Source organism: Enhydra lutris, unplaced genomic scaffold, assembly GCF_002288905.1.
Source record: "Enhydra lutris kenyoni isolate GAN:26980312 unplaced genomic scaffold, ASM228890v2 scaffoldscaffold85, whole genome shotgun sequence".
Lineage (NCBI taxonomy): Eukaryota > Metazoa > Chordata > Mammalia > Carnivora > Mustelidae > Enhydra > Enhydra lutris.
The window spans coordinates 3089969-3111412 of record NW_019154169.1 but is presented as its reverse complement, the minus strand read 5'-3'; the positions used below and the strand labels follow the sequence as shown (position 1 = coordinate 3111412).

The window sequence follows — 21444 nt, the reverse complement described above, 5'->3', positions numbered from 1 at the left end:
GGCCTTCTAAGAGGAGACAAGCCTAGGTGACTCCCCCTGCAGGGAAGGAGGACTCAGAGGACCCACCAGGGACTCCGCAAGCCTCTCAGGGTGCAGCCAAGTGTCTATACCGCACGACCCTCCTAGGGACTGGCCTCCAGCACCCAGGGATAGACTCTGTGGCCATCCCTGGCCAACACCTGGTGAAGCAGACGTGTCCACCCTACTACCACCGTCCTCCACTAGAGAAAAACAGGCAGCTGAGCCCCTTTCCTGGGAAGGCACTGGGCAGTGGGGGCCTCACCAAGGAGTCTGCTGCTCAAGCGTGGGAGGCTAATGCCGTGTCCAGCTGTGTGTCCAGCCATGCCCCTCTGACTCATTTCACTCCTCAGATACCCCAGGCTCACTCCTGCCTCAGAGTCTCCACACTGGCTCTTCCCGATGCTGGGAAGTCCTTCCCCTAAACATCTGCACAGCTCACTCCCTCACCACCTCAGGTCTTCATCAAATGTTAACCTTCTCAGTGAGACCTATCCTGGCCATCCTTTCAAGTGTGACCAGCAGGAGCACCTGAGTGGCTCAGTGGGTTGAGCAGCTGACTCTTGATTTCAGCTCAGGTCATGATCTCAGCATCCTGGGATCAAGCCCTGCATTCAGCTCCCTCCCCTCTCAGCAGGGAATCTGCTTGAGGATTCTCTCTCCCTCTGCCCCTCCCCCACCTGTATGTGCTCTTTCTCTCTCAAATAAGTAAAGTGTCACCAGCATTCCCATCCATTCCCCTTTCCCTACGTTATTTTTCTCCAAATTATTTATTGCTGTGGGATGTAGGACATATTTTTCTTGCTGCTTTTCTCATGGCCTCCTCTTTTAGAACATAAGTTCCCTCAGGGCAAGAATTTCAGTCCGTTTGTTCATGGTTTTATCCCCAGTTGCCCAATAAATGTTGGTTCAAAGAATAAATTCATTTGTGGAGGAAACTAATGAAAGCCTTCGTTGAGCTTAATATTACCCAGTACCAACCTGTTTCACCTGTAAGCCCAGGGCCTTTTTGCACTTGATTACCAGAGGAATTTCGTCAATTTCTTCAATATTCCATAGTCTCATGGTTTTGTCCTAAAACAAGTTAAACAGCAAACCAACAGTCACAAGATGGGCCCCTTCAGCTGGGAGGCCCCAGGAAGGCGCGCTGCATCCACGTTACCACGTGAAGAACCCCATCATGCAGAGGAGCAGAATCAGGGCGACCTGCTTTCTCCAGGACCATCGCACCTTTCACACCATCAAGTCCCGCATCCCAGCAAACCCACTCCAGGGTGCAGAAGATCCCACTTTTCAGCAATGGATGTGGAAGTTTGAGGGAAAAGGACAAAATCCCCACAGTGGCCCCAAAATAGGAACTGAAGGCAAAACTATGTTTAATGACAAATGGATATGCGTAGCTACATGATCCACCTTCCATAGTCGCTGTCCGTTTTCCATGGCTTGCAGCTTACCCTGAGTTCCCGCTCACGGGCCATCCATGACTGCGAGTCCCACAGCGAAACTGCATTGTAGCCACAAGTGTTAATGGGCTGCCTTTGATTTTTACCTATGCAACTGGTGTGCTGTGTTTCAAGATCTTGCTAGCAAAATTTTTAACATTGTGAATATTATGATCATGTTTTCTAAGAGTTCAAATCGTGAAGATGAGAATGATTACAGGACAAATGCCACCATGACACAGACATCACCGGAAGCAGAGGCCGAACAGCTGTGTTTAATGACAGACGGCCAGACAAATAAAACTAGATTGGGAGCAGGGGCAAGGTGATAATTAACCAGAACAGGTCATACTGCAGGATATGAGGAAAAGAATTTGGAATTGGGTATGATGGAGAAGAGAATGTGAAAGTACATATGGACACTGAATTTCACAAGCCTGGTATGAGACGGGCAAGTTCTAAATCAGTTTTTCCATATTCCAAAAAGACACCAATGTGAAAGAAAATGAAATGTAAGCCATCTGGATTGGAAAAAAAGTAAAACTATCTCTATTTGAACATTACATAACCTTGCATATAGAAAATCTTAAATAATCAACTAAAAAACTATTAGAACTAATAAATAAGTTCAGTAAGGTTGCAGGATACAAAATCAATACACAGAAATCTATTGTACTTTTAAAGACTTGCAGTGAACAATCTAAAAGTGCAATCAGATACGCAGTTCCATTTAGAATAGCATCAAAAAGAAGAAAATGTTTAATAATAATTTTAACAAAGGAAGTGCAAAACTTATAGACCAAAATTAAAAAAAAAAATACATTGTTGAAAGAACCTAAAGGTGTAAATGAACAGAAAGATATCTCATGTTCAATAAATCAGAAAACTTAATATTGCTAAAATGAGAATAGTCCACAAAATGTAGTACAGATTCAACACAATCTTTATGAAAACCCTAGATGACTTCTTTGCAGAAATAAATACACTGATCTTAACATTCATATGAGGAGCACCTGTGTGGCTCAGACATTAAGCATCTGCCTTCAGCTCAGATCATGATATCAGGGTCCTGAGATGAAGTCCCACATTGGGCTCCCTAATCAGAAAGGAGTTTGCTTCTCTCTCTCACTCTGCCCCTGCCTGCCACTCGTACACAAGCTCTCTCTCTCTCTTAAATAAAAATCCTTAAAAAAAAAAAAACTGAAACAAAAACTGATTAGTGTTCTTAGCTAACATAATAAGACCAAAAAAGGAAAGAAAAAGTATACATAGTGGGAAAGAAGAAATAAAACTCTTTGCTCACAGGTGATATGATGGTCTATGTATAAAATCTAAAAGAATCAACAAAAAATATCTTGGAATTAATAAGTGATCACACTGGGTTGCAGGATACAATGTTAACACACAAAAGTCAATTGCTTTCCTATATGCCATCAATGAACAGCTGGAACTTTAAAAACACTACCATTTACACACACCCCCAAATGAAGTACTTAGGTATATATATAGCAAAATATATACAAGATCTATATGAGGAAAACTATGAAACTTTTCATTAATATGAAGATTGAATATTGTCAAGATCTCTGTTCTTCCCAACTTGACCTATGGATTCAATGCAATCCCAATCAAAATTCCAGAAAGTTATTTTGTGGATATTAACAAACTGATTCTAAAGTTTTTAGAAGAGGCAAAAGATCTAGAATAGATCTTATAATGACATTATAAGATCTATTCTAGATCTTATAGATCTTATAATGACGAAGAGAGGAACCCACGTTGGATGACGAAGAGAGGAACAAAGTTGGATGACTGACACTACCCAACTTCAAGATTTACTGTAAAGCTACAGTTATCAAGACATTGGTATTGGTGATAGAACAGACATATCATTGGAACAGAATGGAGAGCCCTGAAACAGACCCATATAAACATAACCCACTTAACAAATGAGCAAAGGAAATACAATGGAACAATTACAATCTTCAACAATCAATGTCCGAACAACTGAACATCCACATGCAAAAAAAAAAAAAAAAAAAAAAAAAATCTAGGCACAGACCTTACATCCTCCACAAAAATTAACACAAAATGGATCACAGACCAAAATGCAAACTTATGGACACCTGGGTGGCTCAGTGGGTTAAAGCCTCTGCCTTCAGCTCAAGTCATGAACCCAGGGTCCTGGGATCGAGCCCCACATCGGGCTCTCTGCTCAGCAGGGAGCCTGCTTCCTTCTCTCTCTGACTGCCTCTCTGCCTACTTGTAATCTCTGTCAAATAAATAAATAAAATCTTTAAAAAAAAATGCAAACTTATAAAACTCCTAGAGAATAACATAGTAAAAAATCTAGATGACCTTGGGTTTGATGATGACTTTTAGCTAGAACATCAGAGACATGGCCCACGAAAGAATTAATAACCTAAACTTCATTAAGATTTTCTGCTCTGCAAAAGACACTGAGAGATACTATCTGCAAAAGACCTATCTGATAAAGGACTATTATCAAAAATCTATAAGGAATTCTTCAAAGTTAACAATAAGAAAACAAAAAACCCCGTTAAAAAATGGACCAAAGATCTTAACAGCCTCCTCACCAAAAAAGGCATACAGATGGCAAATACACATGTGAAAGATGTTCCACATAATATGCAAATTTAATCTGCAAATCAAAGTAACAAGATACCACTAAGCACCTATTATAATGCCCAAAATTTGGAACATAAACAACAATAATGCTAATGAGGATGGGGAACAACAGGAGCTCTCATTCACTGCTGATGGGAATGCAAAAACGTACAGCCACCTTGTGGCTTTCCTGCAAAGCTAAACATCCTCTTACCATGCAATCTATCAATCAAACTCCTTGATATTTATCTACAGGAATTTAAAACTTATGTCCACCAAAAAAAAAAAAAAAAACCCTCCACAAGGATGTTTATAGCAGCTTTATTCATAATTGCCAAAAGGTGCAAGCAACCAAGATGTCTTCCAGTAGATGAATGGATAAACTGTGGTACAACCAGACAATGGGCTATTTGTACTAAAAAGAAATGAGGGACGCCTGGGTGGCTCAGTTGGTTGGACGACTGCCTTCAGCTCAGGTCATGATCCCGGAGTTCCGGGATCGAGTCCCGCATCGGGTTCCCAGCTCCATGGGGAGTCTGCTTCTCCCTCTGACCTTCTCGCTCATGCTCTCTCTCACTGTCTCTCTCTCAAATAAATAAATAAAATCTTTAAAAAAATAAAATAAAATAAAAAGAAATGAGGTGTTAAGCCATGAAAAGACACAGAAGAAGACATTAAGCCATGAAAAGACACCAAATGCATATTACTAAGTGAAAGAATCAGTCTGAGAAAAGCCATATACATACACATCCAACTATATAACATTCTGGAAAAGGTAAAACTATGGAGACAGTACAAAGATCAATGCTTTCCGGGGGTTTGGGAAGGGAGGGATTAGAGTCTGTCAGTGTAGGTTTGTCAGTTATTCTAAATGTCTCATCTGGAGGGAGATACTGATAATGGGGGAGGGCCACATATTTGTAGGAGCAGGGACTATATGAGAAATCTCTGTACCTCCTCTCAATTTTGCTATGGACCTAAAACTGCTGTAAAAACACAGAAGAGGGGTGCCTGGGTGGCTCAGTCAGTTAAGTGTCCAACTCATGATTGTGGGTCAGGTCATGATCTCAGGGTCATGAGAGATAGTCCTTCACCAGGCTCTGAGCTCGGTGCGGAGCCTGCTTGGAATTCTCTCTCCCTCTACCCCTCCCCTCACTCGTGCACTCTCTGTCTCTCTCTCAAATAAATATTACTCAGGCATCGAAAAGAAGGAAATCCTCCTATTTGCAATAACGTGGATGGAACTAGAAGTTGTTATGCTAAGTGAATAAGTCATTCAGAGAAAGACATATCATATGATTTCACTCATACGTGGAATTTAAGAAACAAAACAGATGAACACAGGGGAGGGGGAGGAAAAATAAGATGAAATCAGAGAAGGAGATAAACCATAGGAGACTCCTAACTATAGGAAACAAACTGAGGGTTGCTGGAGGGGAGGCAGGTGGAGGGGATGAGGTAACTGGGGGATGGGCATTAAGGAAGGCACACGATGGAATGAGCACTGAGCGTTATATGCAACTAGTGAAAGTGATCATTAAGTATTATTAGGACCTGTGAACCTAATAATAAGTAAATATCTTTTAAAAATAGAAAAAGAAAAACACAGTCTATTAAAAAGAAGATTAGTGGTTGCCTAGGACTGGGAAGGATAGGGAGATTGGAGGTGATGGCTCAGTGGTGCAGGGTTTCTGTGGGGGGTAATATGTTCTAAAATTGATTGTGGGGATGGATGCACAATTCTGTATGATAAGAAAAGCCAGGGGTGCCTGGGTGGCTCAGTGGGTTAAAGCCTCTGCTTTCGGCTCAGGTCATGATCCCAGGGTCTTGGGATCGAGCCCCACATCGGGGCTCCCTGCTCAGCAGGGAGCCTGCTTCCCCCTCTCTGCCTGCCTCTCTGCCTACTTGTGATCTCTCTCTGTCAAATAAATAAATAAAATCTTTAAAAATTAAAAAAAAAAGAAAAGCCATTGAGGGGAAAAAAGAAAAGCCATTACGTTGTACATTTTAAATTGTATGGTAGGTGGATTATATCTTAAAGAAACTGTTTAAGAGAGAAAAGGACACTTGGACAGTTCCTTACAAAGCTACACATGGTCTTACCATGTGATCCAGCAACCACACTCCTTGGTGTTTACCCAAATGTCTTGAAAACTCACGGCCACACAAAAACCTGCACACAGATGTTTATGAGCAGCATTATTCATAATTACCCCAAACTGGAAGCAATCATGATGTCCCTCAAGAGAATGGAAAAACAGGGGCACCTGGGTGGCTCAGTGGGTTAAGCCTCTGCCTTCGGCTCAGGTCATGATCTCAGGGGCCTGGGGTCGAGACCCACATCAGGCTCTCTGCTCAGTGGGAAGCCTGCTTCCCCCCCCCCCCTCTCTGCCTGCCTCTCTGCCTCCTTATGATCTCTCTCTGTATCAAATAAATAAATAAAATCTTAAAAAAAAAAGAGAGAGAACAGAAAAACAAACCATGGTACATCCTGACGATGGGATATTATTCAGTGATGTTTAAAAATGAGCTGTCAAGTCATGAAGAGACATGAAGGACCCTCAAATGCATATTGCTAAGTGAAGGAAGCCAGTCTGCAAAGACCACAGACTGCATGTGTGCAACTATATGCCATTCTGGAAAAGACAAAACTATAGACAGTGAAAAGTTGCCAGGGGTCCTGGGGATGAAGGGGAGGGATGAACAGGTGGAGTACAGGGAATTTTTAGGAAGGGAAACTTCTGTATGAAACTGTCATGGCGGATACATTACATGCATTTAGCAAAACCCATACAACATAAAGAATGAAATGTAAATTACGGACTTTGGTTCGTAATAATGCATCGATATTGGTTCTTTTCTTGTATCAAATATACCACACTTAATGCAAGACATTATTACTAATAGTGGAAACTGGGGAGAGGAAGGGACTATATGGGAACTCTCTGTACTATTAGCCCAACTTTCTGTATACCTAAAACTGCTCTAAACAACAAAATCTATTTTTAAAAAAAGACACCAATACTCCTGAGACAATGGTAACGGATGAATTCGTTTGGGAATACTGCTCAAATGATCATCCATTATCATATCATTCCTCCGAGTGTTTTTATGGAATGGAATGTAGTCAGCAGAACAATGACCAGAAGTCCTCACCCTAATCCCCAGAACCTGTGAACATGTTAGGTGACATAACAAAGGGGAATTAAGTTCGCTGACCAGCTGATCTTCCAATAGGGATGTTGTTCTGGGTTATCCAGACAGGCTAGACATAGTGATAAATGTCCTTAAAAGTGGACAACAGAGGGACGCCTGGGTGGCTCAGTCATTAAGCGTCTGCCTTCAGCTCAGGTTGTGATCCCAGGGTCCTGGGTTCTAGCCCCACATCGGGCTCCCTGCTCTGTGGGAAGCCTGCTTCTCCCTCTCCCACTCCCCCTGCTCGTGTTCCCTCTCTCATTGTGTCTCTCTCTGTCATATAAATAAAATCTTTAAAAAAAGAAAAAGTGGACAACACAATGAGAGGAGTATGTTCTATAGAAGAAAGGCACAGAGAAATACGATGTTGTTGGCTTTGAAGATACAGGAAGATGAACAAGCCGAAGAATTGGTGGCTTCTAGAAAGGGTAAGGAAATGGATTATCTCCTAGAGCTACAGAAAGGAATACAGTCCTGTGGATGCCTTGATTTTAGCCCAGCAAGACCTTGTCATACTTCTGTCTCACAGAACTGGAAGATACTCGGCTTTTGTTGTGTAAGGGGTAAAGTGTATGGTGATTTATTATAGCGGCAATAAGAAACTAAAAAACTGAGTAATGTTCCATTTCCTGAATCAGCATATGCAATTAAATGCAACTAAATGCCATATGGGAGAAGAAGAGGGGCCAGTGATCCCATCGGTGTTGGCCCCTTGCTGTGTGGAGCTGTCAGAGGCCACCAACAATCCCTCTCCAGGCATTGTTGGTGATTTGCCAAATCCCCACAACCTAGCCCTTGAATATTCAGAAGTTGGGAGTTTCAGATCATCTTCTTGATTTCTATGAAGATTTTAGTGAAAATGCAGAAAACATAAAAGCATGTTGGACATCTTATCTGAATACAAACTAGACATTGTTCATCTATCCACATGTTCAGCAGACAACCAGATGTAAATTCTGGAAAATTCCATTCAGCCTATTAACTTCTTTCCAAAGCAAATGAAAAGAGCTCACCCGCTAAATGGATGGCACGTCATGCACACCACACTGCACAAAACCGTGGGATTTGCTCACCTGTGATGTTGGGTCTTTTTTTCTTTCTTTTTTTGGGGGGGTAGAGAGAGAAAAAGAAAGTGGGGGGTGGGCAGAGAGAGAGGGAGCAAGGGAATCTTTTTTTTTTTTTAAGATTTTTATTTATTTATTTGACAGATCACAAGTAAGCAGAAAGGCAGGCAGAGACTGAAGGGAAGCAGGCTCCCCACTGAGCAAAGAGCACGATGTGGGGCTCGATTCCAGGACCCTGAGATCATGACCTGAGCTGAAGGCAGAGGCTTAACCCACTGAGCCACCCAAGTGCCCCGAGAGAGGGAATCTTAAGCAGACTCCCCACTGAGCATGGAGCCCAACTCAGCTCAATCCCATGACCCCAAAATCAGGACCGGAGCCAAAACCAAGAGTCAGACATTTGCTCTACCAAGTCACCCAGGAGGCACTCCCAAGGTCTTTCTTAATAGTTTTTAGTCTCCTTTCCTATTCCTCAAAAAGTAGAGAAGCACTTTATAAAAATGATGACTTTGTAGAAATGGAAGAAGGTGTGTTGCTTAAACATTTACCTCCAAGATGGCGGTTATCACTGTCAGCTCTAAAGAAGATATTTAAAATGTGGGCCTGCCATAAAATTGTATGTTTAATGTGTGGCATAAGAAGAATGTCCTCTGGTTTTGAAATGCATTGAGGATGAGAGTGGAAGAAAGGGATTACAGTAGAATTACAAGAAAAGGTATGGGGCGTCTGGGTGGTTCAGGTCAGGATCCCAGGGTCCTAGGATGGAACCCCACATCAGGCTCCCTGTTCAGTGGGAAGACTGCTTCTCCCTCTCCCACTCCCCCTGCTTGTGCTGCTCTCGATGTCACTCTCTCTGTCAAATAAATAAATGAAATCTTAAAAAAAATAATTAAAAAAAAAAAGGTATACCCTGTTTCTCCAACACCGTTTCAGGATCTTCGAAGAGGCCACAGTGAGCCTAAAGAAGGATGAAGTGACTGACTGCCCCTTGGTTGCAGGTTATGACAAAAATTCATACAGTGGGGGCGCCTGGGTGGCTCAGTGGGTTAAAGCCTCTGCCTTCGGCCCAGGTCATGATCCCAGGGTTCTGGGATCGAGCCCCACATCGGGCTCTCTGCTCAGCAGGGAGCCTGCTTCCCTTCCTCTCTCTCTGCCTGCCTCTCTGCCTGCTTGTGATCTCTGCCTGTCAAATAAATAAATAAAATCTTTAAAAAAAAAATTCATACAGTGAAAATAGGGGTTACTTTTTTTTTTTGAAATAAGACAGCTTCAGTACTTTAAAAAAAAAAAAGTCACCAGAAAATGGCAGTCATGCCCAACAAGACATTCATTCTCAGTCTCTGTATCTGGGATCCAACATTATTATCCCAAGTTCAAATGACCTCTGTGCTTTAAGGCCATTTCCCTGAGAAAGAGAGGCTGGAGTCACGACGGCGTGCACTGTACTTCAGAGCCTTTTAAGGTAATGGCCACTTCAGTCACGGCCGGACTACCCCATCCACTCTTGTGGCAAAGGACCCGGCTGACTGACAAAATGCCTTGGCCACTAAAAGGTTTGCAGACTGAGTACCTTCGGACAGCTTTGGAGGGCTGGAAGTGAATTCCTGCAAATCTAAAAACCTGTGAGCTCTAGAGAGACCCTGAGGACTCCATGACCCGCGGCTGTTGCTGAGAGGATGTTTTCGCCTGGTGGCCTCCCAAGGGCTGACACAGGAATCGGTGAGAAGTGGGCTTGGTACGAGCAGAGCTGCAGGCCCAAGTGGGGCTCACAGTTGTCAGTGTGTGGTTTTGTTGCTACCTCAACAAAAAGAAGGGCGTCCGGAGGCTGGGGCAGTCCAGGGCACACTGTGCACCCCCTAAACTTAGGCCATGTTATGTGTCATTTATAGCTCAATAAAGCTGGGGAAATAAATACATGAATAAATAGAAATATGTTTATTGAATCAATCGTATTGTATCAATCTTATCGTACTTGTATTTTTTTCTTTAAATCTTACATTTATGTATCTTCAGCACACATGATAATAAAGCCTACAACGTTGGAATAGCCAATGAAGACTTTTTTTAAAAGTCCAAATAAATTGCCACAAGAAAGAGATATTATAAAATATATTATCAGATACATAAAAACATTATTAAATATAAGATATATAAAAGAAACACAGGGTGCCTGGGTGGCTCAGTCAGTTAAGCATCTGCCTTTGGCTCGGGTCATGATCCCAGGGTCCTGGGATCGAGTCCTGCATCAGGCTCCCTGCTCAGCAGGAAGCCTGCTTCTCCCTCTCCCACTCCCTCAGCTTGTGTTCCCTCTCTCACTGTCTCTCTCTCTCTCTCTCTCTGTGTCAAATACATAAGTAAATAAAATCTAAAAAAAGAAAAGAAACAAAATGTTTTATATAAAAATAAAAACATCACAAAATATAAAACATTATAAAATATAAAAATAAAATTAGTTCTATTATGAATTACTACTAATTGCTGCCATTAAGTAGTTCAATTATTACTGTTTCAATACTAGCATTGATGTAACAGAGAAGTAAAAAACACTGAATGAGACATGCATTTCAAATAAACATTCCTTTTTCTTATTTTGGCTTGCACTTTCAATTTTCTCCAGCTTTACTGAGATAGAGTTGTCATAATCATCTTTCATATTTTTTTTAAAGATTTTATTTATTTATTTGTCAGAGAGAGAGAGAAAGAGCGCGAGAGTGAGCACAAGCAGATAGAATGGCAGGCAGAGGCAGAGGGAGAAGCAGGCTCCCTGCTGAGCAAGGAGCCCGATGTGGGACTCGATCCCAAGACGCTGGGATCATGACCTGAGCCGAAGGCAGCGGCTAAACCCACTGAGCCACCCAGGCGTCCCATCTTTCATATTTTTATATTAAAACAATGACACGGGCGCCTGAGTGGCTCAGTGGGTTAAAGCCTCCGCCTTCGGCTCAGGTCGTTATCCCAGGGTCCTGGGATCGAGCCCCACATCGGGCTCTCTGCTTGGCAGGGAGCCTGCTTCCCTTCCTCTCTCTCTGCCTGCCTCTCTGTCTATTTGTGATCTCTGTCTGTCAAATAAATAAATAAAATCTTAAAAAAAAAACCAATAACATATCAGCATAGAACTTTTATTAGGGTATTGGGGTCGTGTGTGGCAGTGTCTGGGTTGGCTAACACGTTGGTCATGGCAGGCTGAGTCTTACCCATGGTCCCATGCACCCAGAAACCCCCAGACCAGACCACAGAATGGCATGGTTCTAATAAAGGTCAGCAGGGAGCAAGGTGGGACCCCCCCTCCCACTACTCTTGGGCTCACCATACCTGAAGGACAGCTCTTGGGATACCCTTGGGCTTGCTCTTCTGTGCCACTGGCATGGGAATTCCAGGATATCGTGGTGCAGAGAGGGAAGGCCCACCTGGGAGCTCAGGGTGGTCTCTGCTGCTTCCCAATGAGCTTGACGTCTTCCCCCCAAAGGCCCCCTATTGGCTCCATCACTCACTGGTCTGGGCAGGCCCTTGCTCCAACAAAGCTCAAATGTCAATGGTCGCAGACACAGAAATCCCTGGCAACTCCCCACCTAAGCAGACATAAGGACCTGCTTCCCACGGTCCCGGCCAGCTCCCTGCATTGAGGATGGCCTGGCGTGGTTGGGGGCGGGTGAGGGGCGGTGGCGGGGCCCAGACTGAGGCAGCCCAGGAACTTAGCTTGACAGTAACACTTCCGTGAACACCAGTTCTGAACGTGGGAGAGACTGGAAGTCACTCAGAGACTGGCCACTTTTACCTTTGAAGCAGACAGGACCCATTTCTTGTTGTTGCTAATGGCAACGTCTGTCACCCAGTCACTATGGCCCTGAAGAAAAATAGAATTTTTAACAAGTGCCTAGAGGAAAAACCTTGGTAAGCACAACAAAGACAAAAAGGCAAAGTCAGGACCCCAGGGATGCCTGCGTTTAAGAGCAACTGATTGCGCTTTCCGGAAGTCACCCGTGACACGTAACACGAAGTGTAAAGGGTGTCGATGCACGTGTGCGTGACGGCACTGCGCTCTTTAAAACAGAACTCCAGTGTTGAGCAGGATGGAAGAAGAGTGACTATATTCCCAGCTGGCCCCAGAGCACCTCTTGCAAGCTTTCGTTTGCCTTCTCTGTTCTAGGAAATAACCACTCGGAGGTCCTCCTGGAGAGGGGGCTTTTGCTTCAAGTCGCCGCAAACCTATCCCCTGTGGCCTGAGCAAATGGGGGGTTATTTTCCTCAGGTAAAAAAGGAGCTCAGAGGAGAGAGATGCTTAATGACGTCAGGGCTCTGCGTCAGCATCTGGACCATTCTTTAATCTTAGGGAAAGAGATGGAAGGCGAGCAAGTGTGGTATGGTAGGAGGAAGGAGAGTAGGAGAGAAGTGAAACTGCTGTGCGTAACAAAGGATGGGAGCTTGAGGGACCAAGATGTATGGATGCAAGCCAAGCTTTCGCAGCCAAACCGTGAGATCACAAGACCAGGGAGGCTGCGGGAATCTTGGGGTAGGGGGTACTTGGCACGGAGGTGCTGCTGTAGCCAGTCCTGGGACTGCCTAACCTCTCTGGGTTCCTGCCAAGTTGGGACAATCCATCCCGTCATCATAGAGACACTCTGAGTCGAGTCTCCTCTAACTTGTAGGCAAAAGCACTCAGAGACCCACCATTCTGGAGCCCAGAGCTATCTGTGCAGGCCTCCTTATGGCATTCATCTTTCTGCAGAGTAATTTCTACTGTTCTTAGACACTTTTCCACTTCTGAGTTTTTTGTTGTTCCCTCTGCCTAGAATGCCCTTCCCGCGTTCCTCATTCACTCAGTCTTTCCTTGCCTTCAAGTTCTCAGCTCAAACACCACCTTGTCCAAGAAGCCCTCCCTGCCCAACCACTGTGGATTAGTCCTTGGGGTCTATCTCTTTCACATCACCCTGTTGTGATTTCTCTGTTTCACTCATCATGGTTAATGATCTGCTTGTTGGTTTCCTGTCTGTTTTTCCCCACAGAGGTGTCAGCTCCAATGGGGACATCTAGGTCTGTCTCACCCACTACTGTATCCCCAGCACCCAGCACCCAGCATGGACCCTCTATCTGATGTTGACATCGGTACCTTCAAGGAGATCTTCTGGTAGCCTTCTCCTACATCCCAGATAGCCACAGTCCTGTCGAACCCTCCAGACACGAGAACAGAGGCTACAACACAAAATGATAACATTTCAGAGAAGCGGGGGGTCATCTTCCCCCTGCCAAGTGCTCCCCCTTTCAGCAAGGTCAAAGCAGGCTGAGGTTGCATTGGTGTGGTGACACCCTGGTTCAGTCCAAGGACACTCCAACCCCTTCCTAGGGTGGCTCGATGACCCCCAGCCAGTTACAGTCTATTCTCATTATTCACAGCAGTGACGTTCCATAAAGCCACCACAGATGCTGAATTAGACAATGGTGAACAATTTCTCCTAGAGGACCTAGCGGGTGAGGTTCCTAGGAGCCTCTCTGGTCCCAACTTTTCATTAATCGATCAATACATAACCTCGTTTTAGATCTCCTTCTGTTGAAACACACTGTAGTTGACACACAGTGTTTATTCATCAACGTAAATTCACGGCCATCAGTGCAGGAGCTGACGCCTGAACCGGGCTTATCCAATACCTGTGCTTTCCCTGTAAGCCATGTCACCACCTTCTCGCGCTGAGGAGCACCAGACAGCAAGCACTCCGGCCCTGTGCTTGGGGGCTCTTTAAAGAACAGAGTTACCAACCAAGTCCACCAAATGCAAAATAACTGGGTATTCAAGGGCCCGCAAAATGGACACTTACCAGAAAGGGAGCTGGAACAAGAAGGCAGAGGGCCGCCTTGTTCAACCGCAGCTGGGAGTGTGTGGGTAGGCCAAATCACACTCTTCGCTGCCCTGCGTGTGTCCACAGCCCCTGCCACATCACAAAAGTGCCACAAATGCTGATTTTAGGGTTACGAATAAATTTTATCCAGTATGGTAATTCACAAATGCAGAATGTGTGAATAAGGATAATGGCCAGTATACAACTCTGAACCCCAAAAACACAAGGACAGAAACTGGTGGGATGCCCCTGAATGGGGTCTAACTCACAGAGACTGCTTGTGAAGAGGTAAAGTTGTTCAAAAACACCCTAGCATTTCGCAAGCCAGGCTCTGATTGCTTCTGTACTGGCTGGGGGCCCGTGATACACACACACAGAGCGAGCCCCGCTTCCCAGGAGAATGGAGGAGGAAAGCCATTGGCTCCTGAGTGTCAGGGACCGTCACTTCCCTCACTGAGGCTAGTGGCCTGAGGCCACTTCCTGTCATCACCTCTGTTGGCATCCATGCCCCTTCATTTGTCAACAATGCCCTCACTTCCCATGAGGAAACACCCCACACAATCCTCTCATTCCCTCTGGTTGGAGGGTACTAGTTCAGAGGGGTGGGCAAGTCACTCAAACCTAGCCAATCAGAGCCTTTCATCCTCTGGTAAAGTGATTGGTTCTGAGGTAGGCGTGTGTCCCAAGCTGAGCCAATGAAGCACTGTCCTGGGACTTGCACTAGTACCAAGGAAAAGAAGGGTCTCTCTTTCGCCAGGACTGGCTCCCTAACAGCACTGTCTTGAGTGTCTGGACCCAGCCACACCTGAAGTGAGATCTGCTCTTGGACTTCCCCATTCCAGGGGCTAGTAAATATCTTTGGCTGCTAAGCCACGTTAAGCTGAGTCTCTGCTACTTGCAAACTTCTGCCTATTAATGTCCGTCCTGGCTTGTGTGTTCTCATAGAAAACAAATCCACCCTCACCATTGGTGAGGAATTGCCTCTCTTTATGATGGCAAGTCCAGGGGAACGGAACACAAGATCTGCCCCAGCACTCCCATAGGTGTGAAAACTTTCTATGTGTTCATTACTCACTATCTCTGGAAAAGTGGCAGGAGCTCACAGATCCTTCATGGCCCTTCATCAGAGTCACACAGGCTCCAGAGTTCCGAAACTCCCCCGTATGGATATTCCATATTTTTAAGGTTTTATCCCAGGAGCTTGTACACAGGAAATGGCCACTGAAGGTAAAACAGCAGTTTGAGATTGCACCAGAATGTGCCCTGAAACACAGATGGGAGGGTGCATACATCAGCACCTCATGCCTGGAGAATCTGGGGACAGAGCTGAGGTGAGGGGCACTGGAGCTGACCTGGTCCCCTATGACCTAATGGACATCATTCCTTTGATCACTGCCTACCATGGTCCAAATCTTTTTTTTCCCCATTTTATAAAAATTTAAATTCTAGTTAGTTAACATATAGTGTAATATTGGTTTCAGGAGCAGAATCTGGTGGTTCATTACTTACATACAACACCCAGTGCTCAGCACAGCAAGTGTCTTCCTTTATGCCCATCACCCATTTGGTCCACCCCCCCCCACTCACCTCCCTCTATCAACCCTCAGTTTGTTAACAGTCTCTTACGGTTTGCATCCCTCTTTCCTCTCTCTTTTTCCCCTCTTCCCCTTTGCTCATCTGTTTTGATTCCTAAATTCCACATATGAGTGAAATCATAAGGTATTTGTCTTTCTCAGACTGACTTATCTCACTTAGCATAATACACTCTAGCTCCATCCATGTCATCACAAATGGCAAGATTTCTTTCTTTTTGATGGCTGAGTAAGATTCCATTGTATATATATTATCAAGGTCCAGATCTTAATTGCTCTGACTAAGCAATATTCTAGGATTTCTCAATCATGGCAACACTGACATTTGTGCTACCCACAATTCTTTGTGGTAGGGGGTTGTCCCATACACTGTAGGATGTTGAGCAGTGTCTACCAGATGCCGGCAGCACCTACACTCAGCTACGACAACTAAAAATACCTCCAGATATTGGCAAATCGTCCACTGGGGGACAAAACTGCCCCTGGTTAAGAACCACTGCACTACTTAGAGCTACCTGAGACTTGAGGGAAAGGGGCATCAGAAAATCTATTAGCAGTGGTCAACAGAAAAACAGCCCTTAGGGTCTCGTCCTGGGTCACACTTTCAAAATGGGTTTCTCCTGCTCACGCTCCACCTCCTTTCTCCCCAATACCTGGAAGCCCCTCCTTCCCCCACCCTTCTCTCACCACCTTCTCCCAGTGCCCTTGTCTTTTCTCTCCCTCTCCCTTCATCTGTCTTCAGTCATTAAAGCATATTTGAATGCTGTGCATTTAGTTAAGTTTTTACTTATCCATTCTCAATTTTTTTTAAAAGACTTTATTTATTTGACAGACCGAGATCACAAGTAGGCAGAGAGGCAGGCAGAGAGAGAGGAGGAAGGAGGCTCCCCGCGGAACAGAGAGCCCGACGTGGGGCTCGATCCCAGCACCCTGGGATCATGACCTGAACTGAAGGCAGAGGCTTTAACCACTGAGCCACCCAAGCGCCCTCCATTCTCAATTTTTATGTCTTTTTTTTCTTAATCTGTCAGAATTTGGCTGTTTTTGTTTTCTTTGTGCTCCTCCAAGTATTTCCCCCATGAGTTTCATCTTCCATTATAAACAGTTTTCAAGAAAACCTATGAACATAGATGAGCATCTCCGAGTGGCCTGGATCATAAAATCAGTCATTTTACTTGAAGGAAAGCTTGAACAAAACTGTTTTTTCTAGAGCTCAGGCCAGAGTTTTCAACTCTGCTTTCGTTCTTTGTAGTGCACAGACTAAGCGCAAAGGAGAAGAAATGTCAACTTCCCAAGGTTAGGAAAGTCAAACTTTCCAAATCCCTGTGGCTGTTAGGCTAAGAGCCATCGCAGCATATACTGGAGATGGATAAAAAGCTTTCGCCAGAATCCAAACACAGTGTTTGGGATTTAAACCAGGGCTATCTCTATTTTCCAGGAAAATAGAAATTCCATTTCTCATAAAAGATTATGGTACTTAACAACAGTTTGGGGAAAGTGCTTGCACTTATGTCTGGGCAGGATGGAATTAATGCACTTTTCCCTATTCCTCCTGCTAAGTACAACTAAGAGTCCTGGGCATTTATAAAGCAAAGAGAAGACTGGGAAAAATGGAGATAAGAATGCAGACCAGCATGACATCTTGGGACCCAAGAAGGCATGCTGTGTGTTCCTAGGGTTTTATTTTCTTCACCTATCCTGTACTGAATACCAGGAAAGCCTATAACCCAAGAAACAACGGGGACCATAAAAAGGCCCTCAAGAAAAGCCTGTTCTTTCTAGCCAGATAGATAGCTGAGCAAGACAGAAAACTTGTAGCCACGACCCACCTTATTCCAGCCAAACATCTCAGGAAAACCTGCATCCCATCCCCACCCCTGCCAGCAAGATCCAAGAAGGAAGCCTAGACTGCCATCCTTGCCAGACTCTACTGAGATGGCCTGCTAGAACAAGATTTTAGGACTGAGAGTTTTCTAATATAATTAATACACACAACATCCACGACACAACAGGAAATCACTCATCATGCTAAGAGCCAGGAATATGTCATTGCGAATGAGAAGATAATCAACAGATGCTCAACAGTGAGATGACACAGACATTAGAATTATCTGACAAGGATTTTTAAGTGGCCACCATAAAAATGCTTCTATGGACAATTATAATCATGCTTGAAGCAAATGAAAAGATAGAAAGCCTCTGCGAGGAAATCGAAGATGGGACAAAGAGCCACATGGAAACTTTAGAACTGAAAAATAGGAAATTAAAAATTAAAAATTCAATGAAAAGGACAGAGAAAAAGAGTCAGTGAATATGGAGACAGACAATATAAATTAAACAGTCCAAAAAATAGACTGGAAGGGGGGGAAAAGAAACAGCTTGAGAGACTTGTGGGACTATAACAAAAGATTGAAAATTTGTGTCATCAGAGTTCCAGAGGGGAAAGGGGGTTAAGCACTGAAAAAGGAATCAAAGAGATTATATCTGAAATTTTACCAAATTTTCCAAAAGAAATAAACCCACAGATTCAACAAGCTAGATGAGTAGGACAAACCCAAAGAAATCTCTCCCCTGACACATCATAATTAAACTTCAAATGCAATACTTGATCTCTAGGTCATGAGTTCAAGCCCAACTGCTAGGGGTAGAAATTACTTTTAAAAAATGAAATTAAATAAATACTTAGTTGAACTTCTGAAAACTTAAGACAAGGAAAAAATTCTTGAAAGCGGCAAAAGGGAAATATCATTTGAACAGCAGGAGATTCTTCATCAGAAACCGTGAAGGGGCGCCTGGGTGGCTTAGTGGATTAAGCCTCTGCCTTCAGCTCAGCTCATGATCCCGAGGTCCTGGGATCGAGCTCCACATCGGGCTCTCTGCTCAGCAGGGAGCCTGCTTCCCCCTCTCTCTCTGCCTGCCTCTCTGCCTGCTTGTGATCTCTGTCCATCAAATAAATTAAAGAAAGAAAAAGAAAAAAAGAAAAGAAACCATGAAGATGAGAAGAAAGTGACAGGAAAGATTTGAAATGATGAAGGAAAAAAAAGAAAGAAAAAAAAAACTGTCAATGCCAATTTTTATATCTGGCAAAAATACCCTTTAGGAATGAATGGGAGGGGTGCCTGGGTGGCCCAGTCAGTTAAGTGCCAGACTCTTAATTTCAGCTCAGGTGATGATGTCAGTGTTTGCAAGATCAAGCCCTGCCTGGGGCTTGCGCTGGTCATGGAGCCTACTTCAGATTCTCTCACGCCCCACCTCCCCCAGCTCCTTCTGCCCCTCCCCCCTCCTCTCTCCCCCTTTCCCTCTGCTCCTCCCTGCCACATCTCTCTAAAATAAATAAAAAGCTTTTTAAAAAAAATGGTTAAAATGAAATGTTTATGTTATATACAGTTTTACCACAATTTTAAAAATGTGATATTCCCCCAAACCACTGAACTATACACTTGAAATGGGTGCATTCTCTGACTGTGAATTATATCTCAATAAAGCTGTCAAGAGAGAATGAAAGACAGGCAGGAAGGAGGGAAGGGGAAAGTGAATGACCGAGAGACAGGTAAGAGCGATTTTTCACTAGAGATCTTTTTGTTCCCTTTTAATTTTGTACTATGTTGCACATTTTACATTTTCAAAAAGTACTTTACATACTTTGGAAATAAAAACATGCAAGGCCCCTTGTTCATAAACTAAGAATTTAAGGACGTTGACAGCAGAGCGTGAAATCAAGTGTGGGCTGCTCTGTATGGGGGGCTCTTAATCTCTTCCTTTATCTTTTCTTGCTAAAATCTACATTCTCCCCTCCCAAAATTATACATTTGGGTTGATCAAAAATACCAATAAACATTTTGCTCATTTCTCTTTCCACCCCCATGGGGAAAACAGAAGGGCTGTGGGCTGTGATGCCCACAGCAGGAACCTCGGCCACCTCCGCTCCTCACAAGCCTCACTGCCCCAGGGAACTGGCCCATGGCACCCCCGACCTGAATGTCCCTGAGAGTCCCTCTCAGTAACAGAGCATGTGCTGAGCACGCACTGTGGGGCCCGTGCTGAGGACCTGCATGTGCCATCCTGCTCAGACCTCACCTCTGCTCAGTTTGCAGGTGAGGAATCTAAGGTCCAAAGTCACAGAGGATACAAACCTGCACACTCTTAACCCCTGGCCAGATCCACAAGGGACAGCCTGTCCCAGGCCAGCAGCACTCGTCACTGAGTGCAGCTGGCAGGGTGATGGGGCATGTACACATTCTGGGACCCTGCCATCCAGGGTCTGCTGGAGAGGATGGGGCCCCCACCTGGTGGGGGCCACCTGCCAGGGAACTCTCATGCACCCTGGATGATCAGATTTTCCCCTTTTACAGAAGATGCTGGAAATTCACATTTGGGAGGGAGGTGGGGGAGCTCTGCACCATGTTTTCCAGAGTTGGCTCACATGAAAACAAATGCACCTGAGTCCTGTCCCCACTCACAAGCCACAGCTAGTGATGCCCACCCCCCCTGCCTCCCTCCTTCCCTTTCTCCATCTCCAGCCTCCTCTGAGCACCCTTGGCCAAGCTGGGGATGCCCCATGTGGACATCCGATCGCAGGCCTAAGGTGTGCAGGCCAAATCCAGGAGGGCATGAATGGGGACTCGGGCCCACCTCCCAGCTGCAGGATTGGGCCCCTCCTCACTTGGTGATGGTAAGCAGCGTGGCCTGGGATGTAATATCCCAGATCTTGATGCTTTTGTCCAGTGAGACAGAAGCCACCTTCTGGCTGTCGGGGTCAAAGCAGCATGCTGTGAGAGACCGGTTGTGATGATCTGAGACACAGGAAAAGCAAGTCATTACCTAGCATTCCACGGGCCTCCCGGGGGGCAGCAACCATATCACAGAAACACAATTCCTGTTTCACAAGGCACACTACACTCGCACAAACATTTCCCGGGTGCCGACCGTGTGCTGGGCTAAGGCTGGCCCAGCCCAGAAAGGTTGAGGAGGGACCTTAAAAGTTAGCGGGGGAACCAGAATGGGAAGAGGGCCTCCAGAAGAAGGAACGGCAGGTGTGAAGGCCTGAAAGTGGGACACAGCATGGAGAAACGAGGTGTGCAGCTAGAAGCTGGAGGCTGAGGACAGGAAGAGGATGAAGTGACCCGGGAAGGAGAGAGGTATAGCCAGGGGACAGCGCCCACGTGCCAGGTCTGCGCTCAGCCAACAGAAACACAAGGTACACATGGGAAGTAGGCGTGGGGTGTGCAAACGCTCCTGCGAGGTCAGGAAAGCCACCCAGCAATGTGTTGTTAAGATCAGACACCCCAGTGAAGGAGACAGGACGCAGGGAGCTGCCTTTCACTTCTTAACTTTATATGCTTATCACATTTGTTACAATGATTACATTTTTTTTATTATTTTACTTTGAGATAACCGTCAATAAGCATGCGGTTGTCAAGAATAAGAAAGGGAGATCCTGTGTGCCCATCTCCCAGTTTCCCCCAATAGAAACAGCTTGTATAACTGCCATACCATATCACAACCAGAAAACTGGCATCTGATGCGTATTATCTTTATAATTGAAAAATACAGGTAAAAATGTTATGAAGGTAGAGCCTCCATTCAAGGAAAGGCTGGGCTTTAACTGTCCACGTGGCACTGGACCAGAACACTGTTTCATCTATGACAAGCTTGGGGCTAATCCTGTCATTAG

At 44.8% G+C, this 21444-nt stretch overlaps 1 protein-coding gene across 1 annotated transcript in view; it reads right to left on the bottom strand.

The window, feature by feature from the left end:
- The window catches only part of LOC111161487 (WD repeat domain 88), a 46152-nt gene that overhangs the window by 2926 nt on the left and 21782 nt on the right, over window positions 1–21444 (bottom strand). The window contains exons 6-10 of the mRNA XM_022525183.1: window positions 20434–20563; window positions 15254–15441; window positions 13455–13537; window positions 12123–12191; window positions 1000–1092 (exon numbers count right to left, since the gene is read on the bottom strand). Coding sequence (XP_022380891.1) covers window positions 1000–1092; window positions 12123–12191; window positions 13455–13537; window positions 15254–15441; window positions 20434–20563 — 563 coding nt within the window. The remainder of the gene's footprint in view (window positions 1–999; window positions 1093–12122; window positions 12192–13454; window positions 13538–15253; window positions 15442–20433; window positions 20564–21444) is intronic.